Here is a 21,960-nt window from a genome sequence, read left to right as displayed (position 1 = left end):
CAAAAATGGGGGGACCCCACGCCATTTTTTTAAATTATTTATTTGGTTAATACATTTACAGTAAGCAACACTAATTATATATCACACTGATATCTATTTACCCTCTATCTCTTTACACATCTTTAACACCTAAGCATCTGTCATTTATATTCTGCATTCTATTCCAGTACTTGTCACATAGATGGCACAGAGATGTCACACTTTATGTAATCTGTGTGAACGTGTGCGACACGTAGTCATCTATGTTGCTGGAAAAAAATGGACATGACTACTTGTGGGTCACACAGACACACGGTCTGAGTGGACACATGGTTCATGTGAAAACACAGAATCTTCGCAGCCCTATAGACTATAATTGGTGTGTGTACATGGGGTGTAATTTTTCACACATACCGGATACACAGACATGTGAAGGGGGCCTATAGGAGGAGAGTAATAGAAAATATTGACAGTGTAATGGCGCCAAAATATCATTGTCAATACAATGCTGCCATACAGGGTCTAAAAGAAAAAAAAGATCATTATATTAGATTATTTATTACCACCATATAATGCCTTCATACTGGTTCCACACATTGGGCATATATTGTGTGATACACTGCCCACAAAATACTTATATATATTCATACATATGTATAATATCAACGTAATGGTGCCATACTGACACCACATAATAATGCCTTGAATGTAAATATTAGGGCTTGTTCACACTTTGCAGATTTTGCTGCGGATTTTTCCGCAGCGGATTTGGAAAAACCGCAGTGCAAAACCGCTGCGGTTTTCACTGCGGATTTTCCTGCGGTTTCTTCTGCGGATTCCTCTGTGGGTTTTCAACAGCACTTTCCTATTGGTGCATGTTGAAAACCGCTGCGGAATCCGCAGAAAGAAGTGACATGGTCCTTCTTTTTTTCCGCAGCAATTCCGCGCGTTTTTTTCTGGGATTTTCCGCAATGTGGGCACAGCGGTTTTTGTTTTCCATAGGGTAACATTGTACTGTACCCTGCATGGAAAACTGCTGCGGATCCGCAGCGTCAAAACCGCTGCGGATGCGCAGCAAAAACCGCAAAGTGTGAACGTAGCCTAATAGTGCCGCCTACAGAATACAAATAACGGTATACAGCTCCTTCATATTACTGTGGTATACTGCCTATAATGCCAAGTGTCCCGATCACAGTTTCACATTCCACTCATGACAACAGTGACTTATGGTGGTTCAGTCAGAGCAGGGGGAGTTTCATTGAGGAATCCCCTATTTGTGGCTACGAGTTTTTGTTTTTTAACACCTGACCTTTCCCAGTGGAAATCCCCAATGATAACTAACTTTTCCCTAACTATGATACATTCAGGGCTTCTCCTCGTATTTAACATATAGGCTATGAGGAGACATCTACCCACTTCTCTTCTGTAAAGACAACAGAGCAGAGGGGATCTGACAGCTCGACGTATACCCAATGTGAGCAGGTAGGAGCATGTACGCCATTATGCTTTATTCTTAGTCACTGTTCATTATATCATACATTTCTTTTCGTCATTCACCTTCCTCAAATATGTACGCTATTTATAAATACTAGAAGTTGAAGCTGTTGAAAATCAAAATCTTAAAAGGGTATGCGTTACGTTGAAAAATCACATAACTATGGACCAATACATGGGAAAGTAATCTCCTGTATTATACTCCAGAGCTGCACTCACTATTCTGCTGGTGGAGTCACTGTGTACATACATTACTGATCCTGTACTGATCCTGAGTTACATCCTGTATTATACTCCAGAGCTGTGCTCACTATTCTGCTGGTGCAGTCACTGTGTACATACATTACATTACTGATCCTCTACTGATCCTGAGTTACATCCTGTATTATACTCCAGAGCTGCACTCACTATTCTGCTGGTGCAGTCACTGTGTACATACATTACTGATCATGTACTGATCCTGAGTTACATCCTGTATTATACCCCAGAGCTGCACTCACTATTCTGCTGGTGCAGTCACTGTGTACATACATTACATTACTGATCCTGCACTGATCCTGAGTTACATCCTGTATTATACCCCAGAGCTGCACTCACTATTCTGCTTTTGCAGTCACTGTGTACATACATTACATTACTGATCCCGAGTTACATCCTGTATTATACTCCAGAGCTGCACTCACTATTCTGCTGGTGCAATCACTGTGACCATACAGGTGCCTCTCATAAAATTAGAATACCATCAAAAAGTTAATTTCAGTTTTTCAATACAAAAAGTAAAACTCAAATATTATATAGAATCATTAATAATAATAATAATAATCTTTATTTTTATATAGCGCTAACATATTCGGCAGCGCTTTACAGTTTTCACACATTATCATCACTGTCCCCGATGGGGCTCACGATCTAAATTCCCTATCAGTATGTCTTTGAAACGTGGGAGGAAACCGGAGTACCTGGAGGAAACCCACGCAAACACGGGGAGAACATACAAACTCCTTGCAGATGTTGTCCAAGGTGGGGTTAGAACCCAGGACTCCAGTGCTGCAAGGCTGCAGTGATAACCACTGAACCACCGTGCTGCCCACTCATTACAAACAGAGTGATCTATTTCAAGTGTTTATTTCTGTTAATGTTGTTGATTATGGCTTACAGCCAATGAAAACCCAAAAGTCATTATCTCAGTAAATTAGAATAGCTAACAAACACCTGCAAAGGCTTCCTAAGCTTTTAAAAGGGTCTCTTAGTCTGTTTCAGTAGGCTCCACAATCATGGGGAAGACTGCTGACTTGACAGATGTCCAGAAGGCAGTCATTGACACACTCCACAAGGAGGGTAAGCCACAAAAGGTCATTGGTAAAGAAGCTGGCTGTTCAGAGAGTGCTGTCTCCAAGCATATTAATGGAACATTGTGTGGAAGGAAAAAGTGTGGTAGAAAAAGGTGCACAACCAACCGGGATAACCGCAGCCTTGAAAGGATTGTTAAGAAAAGGCCATTCAAAAATTTGGGGGAGATTCACAAGGAGTGGACTGCTGCTGGAGTCATTGCTTCAAGAGCCACCACACACAGACGTATCCAGGACATTGGCTACAAGTGTCACATTCCTCGTGTCAAGCCACTCATGACCAATAGACAACGCCAGAAGCGTCTTACCTGGGCCAAGGAGAAAAAGAACTGGACTGTTGCTCAGTAGTCCGAGGTGTTGTCAGATAAAAGTAAATTTTGCATTTCATTTGGAAATCAAGGTCCCAGAGTCTGGAGGAAGAGTGGAGAGGCCACAATCCAAGCTGCTTGAAGTCTAGTGTGAAGTTTCCACAATCAGTGATGGTTTGGGGAGCCATATCATCTGCTGGTGTAGGTCCACTGTGCTTTATCAAAAAGTCAGCGCAGCCATCTACCATGAAATTCTAAAGCGCTTCATGATTCCCTCTGCCGACAAGCTTTTTGGAGATGGAAATTTCATTCTCCAGCAAGACTTGGCACCTGTTCACACTGCCAAAAGTACCAATATCTGGTGTAAAAACAACAGTATCACTGTGCTTGATGGGCCAGCAAACTCACTTGATCTTAGTGATGAGCGAATATACTCGGTACTCGATATTTCCCGAGCACGCTCGGGGGTCCTCCGAGTATCTTTTAGTGCTTGGAGATTTAGTTCTCATCGTCGCAGCTGAATGATTTACATCTGTTAGCCAGCATAAGTACATGTGGGGGTTGCCTGGTTGCTAGGGAATCCCCACATGTAACCAAGCTGGCTAACAGATGTAAATCATTCAGCTGCGGCGCTGAAAACTAAATCTTCGAGCACTAACAAATAATCGGAGGACCCCCGAGCGTGCTCGGGAAATCTCGAGTACCGAGTATATTCGCTCATCACTAATCTTAATCCCATAGAGAATCTATGGGGCATTGTTAAGAGGAAGATGAGAGACACCAGACCCAACAATGCAGACGAGCTGCTATCAAAGCAACCTGAGCTTCCATAACACCTCAGCGGTGCCACAGGCTGATTGCCTCCATGCCACGTCGCATTGATGCAGTAATTGATGCAAAATGAGTCCCAAAACCAGTATTAAGTGCATTTACTGAACATACATTTCAGTAGGCCAACATTTCCGATTTTAAAATCATTTTTCAAGCTGGTGTTATAAAGTATTCTAATTTACTGAGATAATGACTTTTGGGTTTTCATTGTCTGTAAACCATAATCATCAACATTAACAGAAATAAACACTTGAAATAGATCACTCTGTAATGACTCTATATAATCCTTATATATTATTTCTAAACACTCTTTTTCGGTGATTACTTTGTATCTCCGTTCATACTGCACCCACACACACAAATGATACACCATTTGAAAGGTAAACTTGCCCCCTTCAGCAAGAAAATAGCCAAACAAACCACACATCCACGATGTGATCACAAAATACAGTTTAAACATTAATTTTCATAAATCTGCAGTAAGGAAAAATAACCTGCAGGTGGCACCACACTACCCCAAAGAACACTACCACAAAGCTGCTTACAGACATCACAAATAATGATGAGCGAGTGTACTCGTTGCTCGGGTTTTCCCGAGCTTGCTCGGGTGACCGAGTATTTATGACTGCTCAGAGATTTAGTTTTTATCGCAACAGCTGAATGATTTACAGCTAGTAGCCAGGCTGAGTACATGTGTGGGTTGCCTGGTTGCTAGGGAATCCCAACATGTAATCAAGCTGGCTAATACCTGTAAATTATTCAGCTGCCGCGATGAAAACTAAATCTCCGAGCAGTCATAAATTCCCGGAGGTCACCTGAGCGTGCTCGGGAAAACCCGAGCAATGAGTACACTCGCTCATCACTAATCACAAACAAATCCTAACATTTGCCTTGGGGGCTTTCCAGCTTGCCGAACTTCTTGCCCAGCCGATTTCAGGCACATTGGAGGATTGCACACTTCACTGCAGGTGAGTCACATATGCAAACCCATTTGTAAACATGCACTGCCTATTCAGTTGCACACTTGCTCCGTTTATACTCCACCAACACACACAAATGATACACCATTTCAAAGGTCAAATTACCTGCAGGTGGCATTTGCCTTGGCGTCTTTCCAGCTTGCCGAAGTGCTTGCCCAGCCTATTTCAGGCAAATTCACTTCACTGCAGGTGAGTCACATATGCAAACACATTTGTAAACATGCACTGCTTTTTCGGTCATTACCTCGCCCCACACACACAAATAATACACCATTTGAAAGGTAAACTTGCCCCCTTCAGCAAGAAAAGACACAAACAACACATTCACGATTTGATCAATGAATAAAGTTTAAACATTCATTTTCAGAAACCTGCAGAAAAAAAAAAAAAAAAAAACAACCTTCAGGTGGCACCACAACCTCAAGACATTTTTTTAGACTCTACTTATCAAACCAATTTATTGCATTGCCAATCTACATATATAAATACCTTTCTGTGTTCATCAGCTCATTAAATACATTGACATTTGACCAGCTTGATTTTTCTGAAATTGCCTGCGCCCCTGACAACCAATGTGTGAAAATTTTGCATGGGCCAACTAGTATACGAGTTTCATTTTTTGTATTGAAAAACTTAAATAAATTTTTTTATGATATTCTAATTTTGTGAGAAGCACCTGTACATTACTTATTACTTATCCTGTACTGATCTTGAGCTACATCCTGTATTTGGTCCTTTTTGGAAGTGCATCTGAACAGCAAGGTGGATTGCTGTTGAGGGGAGATAGAGAAAAAAAAAAAAAAAAAAAATCTATAAATCTTCAGCACAGCGAGTGTGAGCGAGCTGAGTGTGACCTGAGTGTAAGTGTGAACGGCGGTAAGTGTGTGACTTGTGATTCAGTGACTTTGGAATCAGGGAGTTTCCAAGGGAGGAATTGCTTCTGTTTTTTTTTTTTTGTTTAATTAATACTTTGTATTTATTTTTAATTAACGTTTCTGTGTGCTGCAATCCCCATTAGGAAATGTGCTCCACAATTGTTAATGCCATCCAGTGTACATCTTGCCACATGTATGCAGTCCTTGACCAGCCGGTCGAGGGTGCATACTGCTGTGCGAGATGTGAGCACATTGTGCATTTGGAAACCCAGATACTGGATCTAAATGTGCAGCTGGCAACACTGAGATCCATAGACAATATGGAGAGGAGTCTTCTGCTCACAGAGCAGACGCTCAATGGGATAGATGAGGAGGGGGATGGTAGGATGGAGCTGCAGGACAGTGTGGCAGTTAGCTGGGTGACAGATAGAAGGCGGGGTAGAGGGAAGAGTGCCAGGGAGGCTAGTCCTGATCTGGCACACCCCAATAAGTTTGCTAAGTTGGCAGATGAGGGGGGTGCCAGTACAGGGGTAGCACTGCTGCAGCCAGGCATGTCCTCTGAAAGCCGGAGGAGTGACTGCTCCAGTAAGGAGGGAAAAAGGAGAGCAGGGCAGGCCAGACAGGTGCTGGTAGTGGGGGACTCAATTATTAGGGGAACAGATAGGGCAATCTGTCACAAAGACAGGGATCGTCGGACGGTGTGCTGCCTACCTGGCGCTCGAGTCCGACACATCGCTGATCGGGTGGACAGATTACTGGGAGGGGCTGGTGAGGACCCAGCGGTCATGGTGCACATTGGCACAAATGACAAAGTTAGAGGTAGGTGGAAGGTCCTTAAAGATGATTTCAGGGAATTAGGCTGCAAGCTGAAAGCAAGGACCTCCAACGTGGTATTTTCCGAAATACTGCCTGTACCACGTGCCACGCCAGAGAGGCAACGGGAGATTAGGGAGGTTAATAAGTGGCTCAAGAATTGGTGTAGGAAGGAGGGGTTTGGGTTCCTGCAGAACTGGGCCGACTTCTCAGTTGGCTACAGGCTCTACGCTAGGGACGGGCTGCACCTCAATGGGGAAGGGGCAGCTGTGCTGGGGGAGAAAATGGTTAGAAGGTTGGAGGAGTGTTTAAACTAGGGATTGGGGGGGGAGGGTATTCATTTTATAGGAGGGGAAGATAGTGCAGATAGAGACCTGGGCACAAATGAGGAAGTTGGGGGTGGCGGTGGCATGGGGGGTGGGTTAGAACAGTTAGTAACTTAAGAAAGAATAGAGGTACAGAGAGTAACATCAAGTGCATGTATACTAATGCCAGAAGCCTCGCCAACAAAATGGATGAATTAGAACTAATGTTGTTGGAGCATAATTATGACATGGTGGGGATATCTGAGACGTGGCTGGATGAGAGCCATCACTGGGCTGTTAACTTGCAGGGCTATAGCCTGTTCAGAAATGACCGTACAGATAAGCGAGGGGGAGGGGTGTGTCTATATGTAAAATCTTCCTTAAAACCCATCCTGCGTGATAATATAGGTGAATTTAATGAAAATGTAGAGTCCCTGTGGGTGGAGATAAGGGGAGGGGGAAAAAATAATAAATTACTGATAGGGGTTTGTTATAAATCTCCAAAACTAATGGAAGCAATGGAGAATATCCTCGTAAAGCAAATAGATGAAGCTGCGACTCAAGGAGAAGTCATTATTATGGGGGACTTCAACTACCCTGAAATAGATTGGGGAACAGAAACCTGCAGTTCCAGCAAAGGTAATCGGTTTTTGACAACTATGAGAGACAATTACCTTTCACAACTGGTTCAGGACCCAACAAGGAGGGGGGCACTGCTAGACCTAATATTAACCAACAGGCCAGACCGCATATCAAATATAAGGGTTGGGGGTCACTTGGGGAATAGTGATCACAAAATAATACGTTTTCATGTAACCTTTAATAAGATGGGTAGTAGGGGGGTGACAAGGACACTAAACTTCAGGAGGGCAAATTTCCAACGGATGAGAGAGGATCTTGGTGCAATTAACTGGGACGATATCCTGAGACACAAAAATACACAAAGAAAATGGGAGACATTTATTAGCATCCTGGATAGGACCTGTGCACAGTATATACCGTATGGGAATAAACATACTAGAAATAGGAGGAAACCAATATGGCTAAATAGAGCTGTAAGGGGCGCAATAAGGGACAAAAAGAAAGCATTTAGAGAATTAAAGGAAGTAGGTAGTGAGGAGGCATTAAATAAATACAGAAAATTAAATAAATTCTGTAAAAAGCAAATCAAGGCAGCAAAGATTGAGACAGAGAGACTCATTGCCAGAGAGAGTAAAAATAATCCCAAAATATTCTTTAACTATATAAATAGTAAGAAACTAAAAAATGACAGTGTTGGCCCCCTTAAAAATAGTCTGGGTGAAATGGTGGATGAGGATGAGGAAAAAGTCAATATGCTAAATTACTTTTTTTCATCAGTATTTACAAAAGAAAATCCCATGGCAGACAAAATGACTAGTGATAAAAATTCCCCATTAAATGTCACCTGCTTAACCCAGCAGGAAGTACAGCGGCGTCTAAAAATAACTAAAATTGACAAATCTCCGGGCCCGGATGGGATACACCCCCGAGTACTGCAGGAACTAAGTACAGTCATTGATAGACCATTATTTTTAATCTTTAAAGACTCCATAATAACAGGGTCTGTACCACAGGACTGGCGTATAGCAAATGTGGTGCCAATATTCAAAAAAGGGGCAAAAACTGAACTCGGTAATTATAGGCCAGTAAGCTTAACCTCTACTGTGGGTAAAATCCTGGAGGGCATTCTAAGGGATGCTATGCTGGAGTATCTGAAGAGGAATAACCTCATGACCCAGTATCAGCACGGGTTTACTAGGGACCGTTCATGTCAGACTAATTTGATCAGCTTCTATGAAGAGGTAAGTTCCGGACTGGACCAAGGGAACCCAGTGGACGTAGTATATATGGACTTTTCCAAAGCTTTTGATACGGTGCCACACAAAAGGTTGTTACATAAAATGAGAGTAATGGGGATAGGGGAAAATATGTGTAAGTGGGTTGAGAGCTGGCTCAGGGATAGGAAACAAAGGGTGGTTATTAATGGAGCACACTTGGACTGGGTCACGGTTAGCAGTGGGGTACCACAGGGGTCAGTATTGGGCCCTCTTCTTTTTAACATATTTATTAATGACCTTGTAGGGGGCATTCAGAGTAGAATTTAAATATTTGCAGATGACACTAAACTCTGCAGGGTAATCAATACAGGGGAGGACAATTTTATATTACAGGATGATTTATGTAAACTAGAAGCTTGGGCTGATAAATGGCAAATGAGCTTTAATGGGGATAAATGTAAGGTCATGCACTTGGGTAGAAGTAATAAGATGTATAACTATGTGCTTAATTCTAAAACTCTGGGCAAAACCGTCAATGAAAAAGACCTGGGTGTATGGGTGGATGACAAACTCATATTCAGTGGCCAGTGTCAGGCAGCTGCTACAAAGGCAAATAAAATAATGGGATGTATTAAAAGAGGCATAGATGCTCATGAGGAGAACATAATTTTACCTCTATACAAGTCACTAGTTCGACCACACTTAGAATACTGTGCACAGTTCTGGTCTCCGGTGTATAAGAAAGACATAGCTGAACTGGAGCGGGTGCAGAGAAGAGCGACCAAGGTTATTAGAGGACTGGGGGGTCTGCAATACCAAGATAGGTTATTACACTTGGGGCTATTTAGTTTGGAAAAACGAAGACTAAGGGGTGATCTTATTTTAATGTATAAATATATGAGGGGACAGTACAAAGACCTTTCTAATGATCTTTTTAATCATAGACCTGAGACAGGGACAAGGGGGCATCCTCTACGTCTGGAGGAAAGAAGGTTTAAGCATAATAACAGACGCGGATTCTTTACTGTAAGAGCAGTGAGACTATGGAACTCTCTGCCGTATGATGTTGTAATGAGTGATTCATTAATTAAATTTAGGAGGGGACTGGATACCTTTCTGGAAAAGTATAATGTTACAGGGTATATACACTAGATTCCTTGATAAGGCGTTGATCCAGGGAACTAGTCTGATTGCCGTATGTGGAGTCGGGAAGGAATTTTTTTCCCCATGGTGGAGTTACTCTTTGCCACATGGGTTTTTTTTGCCTTCCCCTGGATCAACATGTTAGGGCATGTTAGGTTAGGCTATGGGTTGAACTAGATGGACTTACAGTCTTCCTTCAACCTTAATAACTATGTAACTATGTATTATACTCCAGAGCAGCACTCACTATTCTGCTGGTGCAGTCACTGTGTACATACATTACTTATCCTGTACTGATCCTGAGTTACATCCTGTATTATATCCAGAGCTGCACTCACTATTCTGCTGGTGCAGTCACTGTGTACATACATTTCTTTTTCTGTACTGATTCCAAGTTACATCCGGTCTCACTATTCTGTAGGTATCAGAACCTGAACTTCCCAGTAATTCCTGCTTGTTCAGTGTTTTACCTATATGAAAGCCATAACCTATGCTGAAGATCAAGCCAATTTTTAACTATCCTTAGAATTGTATTATTTTTTTACTGGTTCCTACATTATCTCATTCTTTTCACCTTTTAGAATGTTAAACATTTCTGGAAATGTCACTACTTGTCAACCTCAATCCATTCGCATCTTCATTCCAATCTCATTGAGTTTCATCTTCTTCATCGGTTTCGTGCTGAACTGTATTAGTTTGTGGATATTTTGGTTTCGGGAAAAAGAATGGAACTCTACTGTGATTCTCCAGTTCAACTTGGCCATCTCTGATGCCATCATCACCCCAGCAGCTCCTCTGATCATCATTTACTCCTTGACCGACCACTGGACCTTCGGGAACTTTCTCTGTCAGTTGAAGGTCTTCCTCCTCAGCACTCACATGTACGGCAGTATATATTTTCTTATGTTAATCAGTATTCACAGATATTATATGGTTGCCCACAAAGTTAAAGGAATGTTCTTGACCAAGAAAAATTTAATAACCAGATTCTGCCTTATCGTCTGGGTTTGTCTCCTCTTACAAGGAATTCCATTCTTCTTTGTTCTGCATACTTCTGAAGTTCATGGAGTCACAAAATGTCTCAGCATCCATCAAAATGACCAAGCGGTTTTATTTTTTATTTGGAACTGGGTCATCCTCTTCTTGGGTCTTATTGTTCCTTTCACCATTACCTTGGTCTGCTACAGTCTTCTCAGTCGATATATCCTCAGTGTCAATCCCATGAACACTCTCACAAACGTCATGGTCTCCAAATCTGTCCAGACGATATGTGCCTCCCTAATCATATTTATCATCTGCTACATTCCAGTGCACATCACCAGAACCATGGGGGTCACCATAATCTTATTTTTTCCATCCATGTGCTCTTTGCTGGAAAAAGTTGAGGTGGCCTATTACATCACATGGATGCTATCAGGAACCAACTGCTGTATGGATCCTATAATATACTGTTTTGCTTCGGACAGATTTAATAATACATTTACGAGACGGTTTAACTTTCAACAAAGTCAAAGAAGAGGCAGTAGAGATAAAATGGACATCAGCTTTCGAAGATCATCACCAGGGTCCTCCCTCGAGCATGGCAAAAACAGGTTGTCCCTCGCCTAAAAAAAAATGACTAATGGAAATAATGCTGGATACACCTAGTCATCACAATACTGAACTTTTGGAAACTGTTTGCCTAGGATGCTCTTAATGTCACAAGGGTGTCAAGTCCCCTTGTAAGACCTGGAATTAGATTGTCACGTCGGGTAATGAATCGCAGGTCTTCTTTAGATATGGTGTGATTTGTGTCCATTATTAAATGGATTTAGTTTCCTCTTGTGCTGAAGACCTTTTCTATGCTGGTCAGAAACATGTAGCTGCATTTCAGCTGCTTTTGATCTGATCTGATCTCTTCCTATAAAAACTTCTTGACCCTGCAGGTGAAAGATTTGTCTTCCTGTTCTGTGTGCTAAAGCTAAGTGGTTGAAGTAAAAATGGACTGGTCATATGGAGCGCAAGCGACACAGTTCAGCTGGTATTAAAAAACTGCCACCTGAAGAAGATGGAACTATTCCGTTGAAACGCGTTGTGGAAATATTAAATGAAGACTTTTTAATACCAGCTGAACTGTGTCGCTTGCGCTCCATATGACCGGTCCATTTTTACTTCATCCAGTCTTATCCTCTTTTGGGGCATCCGGCCGGAGCTGCAGCGTGCTATCTGCACTAAAAAACTCCCATCACCAGCTTGGCGCTCCTGTGAAGCCGCCTATTCTGACTCTGTTCACAAAGCTAAGTGGTTGGAATAGAGTTGTTGTAGTAGTGGTCTGTGGTTTGCTGAAGTAAGTGTGTGTTTATCTACTGGTCTCTTTTCTTCATTTAGTTTATTCCTCCCTGCCCCTATCCTCCTCCCCACTGTTGGTTAGTGCTTTTGTACGATAGAGGTTTTCTGTGATCCCTGTTTTGTATTTGTGCCTTATTAACTTACATTTTTGTCCCATGCCTCATGGAATGGGAGAGGGGACAGATCAGGGTTTAACAGCAGCATAAGGTTCAAGGCTCAGACCTCTCTACCTTTAAGAGTACCCCTGGGACAGGGATAGTTAGGGTCCAAATTCCAGGGACAGTTTGAAGCCTCCCTTTCTTACCGAAGACCGTCACAGAGAGACACTTAAAGGGACACTGTCACCCCCTCCAGCCGTTATAAACTAAAAGAGCCACCTTGTGCAGCAGTAAAGCTGCATTCTACCAAGGTGGCTCTTTTAGTTTTTGTTGCTGTTATTCCCCAAATAAAGATATTTATAATTCTGCCCAAATACCTTTCTTTAGAGCTGGAGGCAGGTCTGAACCCCCCTATTTGAAGCACCAAACTGACGTCAGTCATATCTTCTGGGGCGCTGGTCACCGCCCCCTCAGCGCTGTTTTCCTTGGAAATCCGGCGCCTGCGCTGTGCTCTTCTGCCTTGGGCAGGCGCATTGAGCATTGGACGTCTGACCTCACCTGCTGGGTTGCAGACTGCGCCTGTGCGGGCAGTGCGGCCACCCAGCTACTGAATCCCCGCCCCGCAGTGTGTTATGCATTATGCACAGTGCGGGGCTGGAAGGCGGGGAACCTGGGGGAGCGTCTGACAAGCGCAGTGCGCATGCCCAGGAATCCCAGCCCCGCACTGTGCATAATGCATAACACACTGTGGGGCGGGGATTCAGTAGCTGGGTGGCCGCAGGCGCAGTCTGCAACCCAGCAGGTGAGGTCAGACGGCCAATGCTCAATGCGCCTGCCCAAGGCAGAAGAGCACAGCGCAGGCGCCGGATTTCCAAGGAAAACAGCGCTGAGGGGGCGGCGACCAGCGCCCCAGAAGATATGACTGACGGCAGTTTGGCGCTTCAAAGAGGGGGGTTCAGACCTGCCTCCAGGTCTAAAGAAAGGTATTTGGGTAGAATTATAAATACCTTTATTTGGGGAATAACAGCAACAAAAACTAAAAGAGCCACCTTGGTAGAATGCAGCTTTACTGCTGCACAAGGTGGCTCTTTTAGTTTATAACGGCTGGAGGGGGTGACAGTGTCCCTTTAATTAGGGTCAGGAGATCCACAGTTGGCCAAGAAATGGTGCCACCAATATAGTCGAGAAAATACGGCCACAACATGATCATGTGAACCTTCCCCCAAAAGAATGTGGGTTAAATTTCAAGGAACTGTAAAAGGACTATTGAAAATTTTGCAAGTATGGTACACCTTGTAGACCCTCAGATTGTAAGTTATTTCGCTGCTTGAAAATTAGTGTTTTGGAGAGCAGAATGTGGTTTACTGAAATAATTCTATAAATAAGTAGCAGAACAGCTCTTCTCACTTCCCCCAACAACAGTGCTTAAGATTTGGGCATTTTTACTGTGTCTAGCATTTTTATTTTGTCTGTAACTTACGAAAAACAGGAGGAACCAGTGGATGGTACTTACTGCGCATTACATCCAATGTGGTACAGAAAACTTCCTGCAGCTGTCAGTTTCAGTCACCTTTGGAAGAGCTGTGATCAGGTCAGTGCTTTATTTCCTACATCACCACAACTGTTTCCTTTGCACCTTATACAACTTGCTGAAAAAAAAGACAAATAATTAGTGATGAATATGGATGAACTTATGGTCTATCAAATCCATGTATTTCACTTATTAAAAGGATGTACAAACAATTTGAACTATAATTTTACTATATTAAATACACAAATAACTGATGAATGGAGAGTATGGTATATAAAAATGAAACATTTATGGTATAACTCTCTAAAAATATTGACAGTAATACAGATGCATTAAATGAGGTTAGGTATCTCAGTGGGGGCTGCTTCCATGCAATGTAAAGGGCTACGAGAGTAAGCACTGCTTGAACGCCATATAAAAGACAACAATGGAACTGTAGTGGTGTCTGCTTCATGCTATAGGAAACAATGCAATGGAACAATAGTGGGGGGCACTTGCATGCTATAGGATATAATACAAGGGAACTGTAGTGGGGGCTGCTTCCATGCTATAGGAAAGAGTACAGGGGGAACTGTAGTGGTGTCTGCTTCATGCTATAGGAAACAATACAACGGAACAATAGTGGGGGGCACTTGCATGCTATAGGATATAATACAAGGGAACTGTAGTGGGGGCTGCTTCCATGCTATTGGAAAGAGTACAGGGGGAACTGTAGTGGGGTCTGCTTCCATGCTATAGGAAGGAATGCAGGGGAATTGTAGTGGGGGCTGCTTTGGTGTCATGTGAAAGCCCACAAGGTAGCTAATGTGGAATTACGCTTACATGTCATCCATCATGCCCCTAAAAACTGCAATAGGCAATATTTTTCTGCCAGGTGAAAGGCTACCTTGGAACTGTAATAGGTGCTCCCTCTGCGCCATGTTAAAGGCCAGATTGAAGCCACAATATTGGTAGTTGTATGCCATATACCCCTGTTCACTAACTGTCAAATATACTTTTTTCCCTTAACTACCATGATATGCAGTATATAACTGACAAACCTTTGTGATTTTCAACCTTGTACAAATTGTGACTTTTCTTACACAACATTCATATACTTTACACATATCACATTTTGTTACACTACCTTCTTTTGTAACATCCTGGCAATTTTGCATTGCCTTAATTGGGAATTCTTAATTTCAAGAAAACTGAAATATCCTTGAGTTACTACAAGACTTATTAAAGGGTTTAAACCTGATTTGTAATCTCTTACCAACCGTGTCATCTGTGCATTTCATGTTTCAGCTCAAAACGACGTTCGAGATGTTGAACACTTCTGCAAATTTTACTGGTTGTCAGCCTCAAGAGATTAATCCTTTCATCCCGATATTTTTGAGCTTCATCTTCTTCATCGGGTTTGTGCTGAACTGTATTAGTTTGTGGATATTTTGGTTTCGGGTAAAACAATGGAGCTCAACAGTGATTCTCCAGTTCAACTTGGCTATTTCTGATGCAATCATCACCCCAGCAGCTCCTCTGATCATCATCTACTCCTTGACCGACCACTGGACCTTCGGGACATTCTTATGCCAGTTTAAGGTCTTTCTCCTCAGCACTCACATGTATGGCAGTATATATTTTCTTACTCTCATTAGTATTCACAGATACTTTTCAGTTGCCCAAAGTGTTAAGAGAATGGCCTTGACCACAAAAACATTCATCACAAAACTTTGCATTGGTGTCTGGGTTTGTCTGCTCTTACAAGGAATTCCATTCTTCTTCGTTCTGCAGACCTCTGAAGTTCACGGAGTCACAAAATGTCTCAGTTTTCATCAAACCGAACAAGCAGTTTTATTTTTTATTTGGAACTGGGTCATCCTTTTCTCGGGTCTCCTCATTCCCTTCACTACAACCTTAGTCTGTTACAGTCTCCTAAGTCGATATATCCTCAAAGTGAATCCCATGAATACGCTCACCAACGTCATGGTCTCGAAATCTGTCCAGACCATATTCGTCTCTTTAATAATATTTATAGTCTGCTACATTCCGGTGCACATCACCAGAACCATGGGGGTGACCATCACCTTGTTTTTCCCATCCATGTGCTCCTTGCTGGAAAATGTTGAAGTAGCCTATTATGTCACATGGATGTTATCGGGAACCAATTGCTGTATGGATCCCATCCTGTACTGCTATGCCTCAGAAAGGTTCAAGCACACATTTACGAGTTGGTGTAGTTGTCTCAGTCGACATGGAAAAGATGATAAAATCATAATGGACAAAGCCCCAAGTAATCAATTAGAAACCACATCAGGACAACATGGTCCTCGCCCAACAGCGAGCACCACCGATACCGGACTCTCGCTGTCAACCGGGGCTGAGAAATAACTTTCAAAAAACGCTATAGACTTTTTCACCTTGTTTGACTTTTTGATGATGTCAAATTGCAAGAATATGTTTTCTAACCCTTTAGGGAAAATTTCTTACATTTGAGCCAGAATTACCACCTAATTTCCACCATAAAACTGTCATTTATGCCGTACAGCTCATTTATTATGCGTTATAAATATTTTCTAAACAAAAGGTGCGACCCAGCAGAAAGATATGGCTTATTTGGAAAAGAGGTGTGGTCCGATGTGCAACGTTGCATGTATTAACAAAATTTTGTCAAATTGAATAGGTTGTGTAAAGTTAAATAAGAGTTTCTAAAACGTGCACCAAAAGTAATATCCACCTATTGCAAAACTACAATTCTGTAGGATTCCCAGTCAGGCCAGTTATTATTTTGCACTGATTGATAGTCGTTGTCTTAGACTCTCTAGGATACTATAGCCATCAATTCTTCATTGCAAATACATAAAATGGCCTTAAAGCACCACTTTATTTTTATTTTTCTGCTGGAATTGTGTCACTAATGTACACTGCTCAAAAAAAATAAAGGGAACACTGAAATCCCACATTATAGATATCACTGAATGAAATATTCCAGTTGTAAATCTTTATTCATTACATAGTGGAATGTGTTGAGAACAATAAAACCTAAAAATGATCAACGTAAATCACAACTAATATCCCATGGAGGTTCTGTTGTTGGAATGATGCTCAAAATCAAAGTGGAAAATGAAGTTACAGGCTGATCCAACTTCAGTGGAAATGCCTCAAGACAAGGAAATGATGCTCAGTAGTGTGTGTGGCCTCCACGTGCCTGTATGACCTCCCTACAACGCCTGGGCATGCTCCGAATGAGGCAGCAGATGGTCTCCTGAGGGATTTCCTCCCAGACCTGGACCTGGACTAAAGCATCCGCCAACTCCTGGACAGTCTGTGGTGCAATGTGACGTTGGTGGATGGTGCAAGACATGATGTCCCAGATGTGTTCAATCGGATTCAGGTCTGAGGAACGGGCGGGCCAGTCCATAGCTTCAATGCTTTCATCTTGCAGGAACTGCTGACACACTCCAGCCACATGAGGTCTAGCATTACCCTGCATTAGGAGGAACCGCACCAGCATATGGTCTCACAAGGGGTCTGAGGATCTCATCTCGGTACCTAATGGCAGTCAGGCTACCTCTGGCGAGCACATGGAGGGCTGTGCGGCCCTCCAAAGAAATGTCACCCCACACCATTACTGACCCACTGCCAAACCGGTCATGCTGAAGGATGTTGCAGGCAGCAGATCGCTCTCCACAGTGTCTCCAGACTCTGTCACATGTGCTCAGTGTGAACCTGCTTTCATCTGTGAAAAGCACAGGGCGCAAGTGGTGAATTTGCCAATCCTGGTGTTCTGTGGCAAATGCCAAGCGTCCTGCGCGGTGTTGGGCTGTGAGCACACAGATCATCCTCATGGAGTTGGTATCTAACCGTTTGTGCAGACACATTCACATTTGTAGCCTGCTGGAGGTCATTTTGCAGGGCTCTGGCAGTGCTCCTCCTGTTCCTCCTTGCACAAAGGTTGAGGTAGCGGTCCTGCTGCTGGGTTGTTGCCCTCCTACGGCCCATCCACGTCTCCTGGTGTACTGGCCTGTCTCCTGGTAGCACCTCCAGCCTCTGGACACTACGCTGACAGACACAGCAAACCTTCTTGCCACAGCTAGCATTGATGTGCCATTCTGGATGAGCTGCACTACCTGAGCCACTTGTGTGGGTTGTAGAGTCCGTCTCATGCAACCACGAGTGTGAAAGCACAACCAACATTCAAAAGTGACCAAAACATCAGCCAGAAAGCATTGGTACTGAGATCTGGTCTGTGGTCCCCACCTGCAGAACCACTCGTTTATTGAGTGTGTCTAGATAATTGCCAATAATTTCCATCTATTGTCTATTCCATTTGCACAACAGCATGTAAAATTGATTGTCAAACAATGTTGCTTCCTAAGTGGACATTTTGATTTCACAAAAGTTTGATTTACTTGGAGTTAAATTCTGTTTAAGTGTTCCCTTTATTTTTTTGAGCAGTGTACTTTCTCAGCACTAAGTAAGATAGTAATATACCGTATTTTCCGACTTAGGCTAGTTTCACACTAGCGTCGGGAACGACCCGTCGCTGTGCGTCAGGCCGACGTTCCCGACGCTAGGGTGGTCTCCGCCGCACAACGGGGGCAGCGGATGCATTTTTCCCACGCATCCGCTGCCCCATTGTGAGGTGCGGGGAAGTGCGGGGAGGTGGGGGCGGAGTTCCGGCCGCGCATGCGCGGTCGGAAAAAGTGGACCGTCGGGAGCAAAAAACGTTTTTTTCTCCCGACGGTCCGCTACCAAACGCCCAAGCGTCGCAAAACGGACGCGACGTTTGGCAATGCGTCGCAAATGCGTCGCAAATGCGTCGCTAATGTTAGTCTATGACGAAAAAACGTATCCAGCAAGAACTTTTGCTGGATGCGTATTTTCGGCAAAACGACGCATTTGCGACGTATTGCAGTTAACGCTAGTGTGAAACTAGCCATATAAAATGACTTTTTAACCCCTGAAAATCTTCTCAAAAGTCGGGGGTCGTCGTATACGACGGGTACGGCATGTGTGGAGCTTTGAGGTCGCCGCATATGGTGCAGGGAGTGGTCCCGGATGGTTCCCAGGGTCTGGAGGAGAGGGGACTCTCCTTCAGGCCCTGGGATCCATATTCGTGTAAAAAAAAATGGATATACTTACCTTCCAACAGTCCCCGGAGTTCTCCGGGGGCCGTCGGAAGGTAAGCATATCCATTTTTTTTATTCTTTTTGGTTTTTTTACATGAATATGGAACCCTGGGGTCTGAAGGAGAGTCTCCTCTCCTCCAGACCCTGGGAACCATCCGGGACCACTCCCTGTACATGCCGTATAAGACGACACCCGGTGTATAAGATGACCCCCAAAAAGTTGGGGGGTGTCTTATACGCCTAGTCGTCTTATACGCCAAAAAATACGGTACTCACTAGCCACCGTCTTCCTCTGTTCTCTGCACCACTCCGGTCGTCTTCTGCAGGTTGTGACCTACTGGGCCACTCCAGTGTTTGCTGGGCGAGCCAAAAGCCACTACTCACTGTAAGTATATGACAGCCAGAACAAGGCTCTCATAGACTTACATTGACAGCTTCCGGTCACTCAGAAGTTGCAGTCACAAAATGGCAGATCAGGACTGGAGCAGCTCCAGGAACAGCTGAAGACAGCGGCTGGAGAGCATAAAACAGTGCTGTGCAAATTAATTGGGACAAAGCAAAAAAATAAAATGTTATAATGCACTGTTACATACTAATTCTGAAAATTACCTTTTTCCACTGGCTAGTTGACCAAGATTTATTTATTATATATTAAAACTGGTTTGAATTACTGACTGGTAACCAACTTACGATTTTACTTAAGAAATGCTTTGTCCCAATTAATTTGCACAGTACTGTACTAGGGTCATTGAACTAACATTAGTAGCACCACTCCAGTGCTAAAAGAATTAAAAACAGCTGTAGTGATGCTTTAACCCTTTCACGGCCTATGATGTTTAGATACTGTGATGCTAGTCACAACTCACAGACAGACCCTGAGGCAGAAAAGTCAGACGTTCCGCAATCACTATCAAGATAGCACATAATAAACTAAAGGAAAAGACTTAGGGTACCGTTACACAAAACGATTTACCAACGATCACGACCAGCGATACGACCTGGCCGTGATCGTTGGTAAGTCGTTGTGTGGTCGCTGGAGAGCTGTCACACAGACAGCTCTCCAGCGACCAACGATGCCGAAGTCCCCGGGTAACCAGGGTAAACATCGGGTTACTAAGCGCAGGGCCGCGCTTAGTAACCCGATGTTTACCCTGGTTACCAGCGTAAACGTAAAATAAAAAAAACACATACTCACATTCCGGTGCCTGCGTCCGCTTCCCTGCACTCCTCCTGCATCCTGTGTAAGCGCCGGCCAAAGCAGAGCGGTGACGTCACCGCTGTGCTCTGCTTTCACTTTACGGCCGGCGCTCATAGTCAGTGCGGGAAGCAGACGGCCAGGGACCTGACGGACACCGGAATGTGAGTATGTACTGTTTTTTTTTTTTTTTTACATTTACGATGGTAACCAGGGTAAACATCGGGTTACTAAGTGCGGCCCTGCGCTTAGTAACCCGATGTTTACCCTGGTTACAAGCGAACGCATCGCTGGATCGGTGTCACACACACCGATGCAGCGATGACAGCGGGAGATCCAGCGACGAAATAAAGTTTAAAACGATCTGCTACGACGTACGATTCTCAGCGGGGTCCCTGATCGCCGCTGCGTGTCAGACACAGCGATATCGTATGGATATCGCTGGAACGTCACGGATCGTGCCGTCGTAGCGATCAAAGTGCCAATGTGAGACGGTACCCTAAGGGTACCGTCACACAGTGCCATTTTCATCGCTACGACGGTACGATTCGTGACGTTCTAGCGATATCGTTACGATATCGCAGTGTCTGACACGCAGCAGCGATCAGGGACCCTGCTGAGAATCGTACGTCGTAGCAGATCGTTTGGAACTTTCTTTCGTCGCTTGATCACCCGCTGTCATCGCTGCATCGGTGTGTGTGACACCGATCCAGCGATGTGTTCGCTTGTAACCAGGGTAAACATCGGGTAACTAAGCGCAGGGCCGCGCTTAGTAACCCGATGTTTACCGTGGTTACCAGCGTAAACGTAAAAAAAACAAACAGTACATACTTACATTCCGGTGTCTGTCCTCCGGCGTCTCAGCTTCTCTGCACTGTGAGCGCCTGCCGGCCGGAAAGCGAGCACAGCGGTGACGTCACCGCTCTGCTTTCCGGCTATGGCGCTTACACAGTGCAGAGAAGCAGAACGCCGGGGGACAGACACCGGAATGTAAGTATGTACTGTTTGTTTTTTTTACGTTTACGCTGGTAACCACGGTAAACATCGGGTTACTAAGCGCGGTCCTGCGCTTAGTAACCCGATGTTTACCCTGGTTACCCGGGGACTTCGGCATCGCTCCAGTGCCGTGATTGCAAAGTGTGACCGCAGTCTACGACGCTGGAGCGATAATCATACGACGCTGCGACGTCACGGATCGTGCCGTCGTAGCGATGAAAATGACACTGTGTGAGGAGGAATGTTCCCAAAATAGTGATCCGTAGGCAGGGTGTGTCAGCGTATTTTGCGCATGGCATCCTCCGTATGTAATCCGTATGGCATCCGTACTGCGATATTTTCTCGCAGGCTTGCAAAACCGACATCTAATGGATTTATGTGCTCAAATGTTCGGGAAAACATATATACAGTATATATATATACAGTATGTCATTGAGACACATATACACTCACTGGCCACTTTATTAGGTACACCTGTCCAACTTCTTGTTAACACTTAATTTCTAATCAGCCAATCACATGGCGGCAACTCAGTGCATTTAGGCATGTAGACATGGTCAAGACAATCTCCTGCAGTTCAAACCGAGCATCAGTATGGGGAAGAAAGGTGATTTGAGTGCCTTTGAACGTGGCATGGTTGTTGGTGCCAGAAGGGCTGGTCTGAGTATTTCAGAAACTGCTGATCTACTGGGATTTTCACGCACAACCATCTCTAGGGTTTACAGAGAATGGTCCGAAAAAGAAAAAAAATCCAGTGAGCGGCAGTTCTGTGGGCGGAAATGCCTTGTTGATGCCAGAGGTCAGAGGAGAATGGGCAGACTGGTT

General features: G+C 43.9%; 2 protein-coding genes across 2 annotated transcripts; both read left to right on the top strand.

Annotated features, from left to right (window-relative positions):
* Positions 1-1,315: 1,315 nt before the first annotated feature.
* Positions 1,316-11,653, top strand: LOC143809282 (P2Y purinoceptor 4-like). The gene is made up of 2 exons (XM_077292384.1): positions 1,316-1,461; positions 10,458-11,653. Exon 2 carries the CDS (start codon positions 10,459-10,461, stop codon positions 11,482-11,484), a length of 1,026 nt encoding a protein of 341 aa, XP_077148499.1. The 5' UTR covers positions 1,316-1,461; position 10,458; the 3' UTR covers positions 11,485-11,653.
* Positions 10,666-16,706, top strand: LOC143809281 (lysophosphatidic acid receptor 6-like). Its single transcript, XM_077292383.1, has 3 exons — positions 10,666-10,757; positions 13,792-13,893; positions 15,121-16,706. Exons 2-3 carry the CDS (start codon positions 13,831-13,833, stop codon positions 16,201-16,203), a joined length of 1,146 nt encoding a protein of 381 aa, XP_077148498.1. The 5' UTR covers positions 10,666-10,757; positions 13,792-13,830; the 3' UTR covers positions 16,204-16,706.
* Positions 16,707-21,960: the final 5,254 nt, after the last annotated feature.

The sequence above is a fragment of the Ranitomeya variabilis genome, chromosome 2, assembly GCF_051348905.1.
Source record: "Ranitomeya variabilis isolate aRanVar5 chromosome 2, aRanVar5.hap1, whole genome shotgun sequence".
Lineage (NCBI taxonomy): Eukaryota > Metazoa > Chordata > Amphibia > Anura > Dendrobatidae > Ranitomeya > Ranitomeya variabilis.
Note: the sequence above shows the minus strand (reverse complement) of the source record. Positions and strands in the feature narration are given on the sequence as shown.

Excerpts from the sequence above, each read along its gene's own strand:
- LOC143809282 (XM_077292384.1), top strand. The coding sequence starts at position 10,459 with ATGTTAAACATTTCTGGAAATGTCACTACTTGTCAACCTCAATCCATT.
- LOC143809281 (XM_077292383.1), top strand. The coding sequence starts at position 13,831 with ATGTGGTACAGAAAACTTCCTGCAGCTGTCAGTTTCAGTCACCTTTGG. Across the intron at positions 13,894-15,120 it reads TTTGGAAGAGCTGTGATCAG|CTCAAAACGACGTTCGAGAT; the intron begins GTCAGTGCTTTA and ends TTCATGTTTCAG.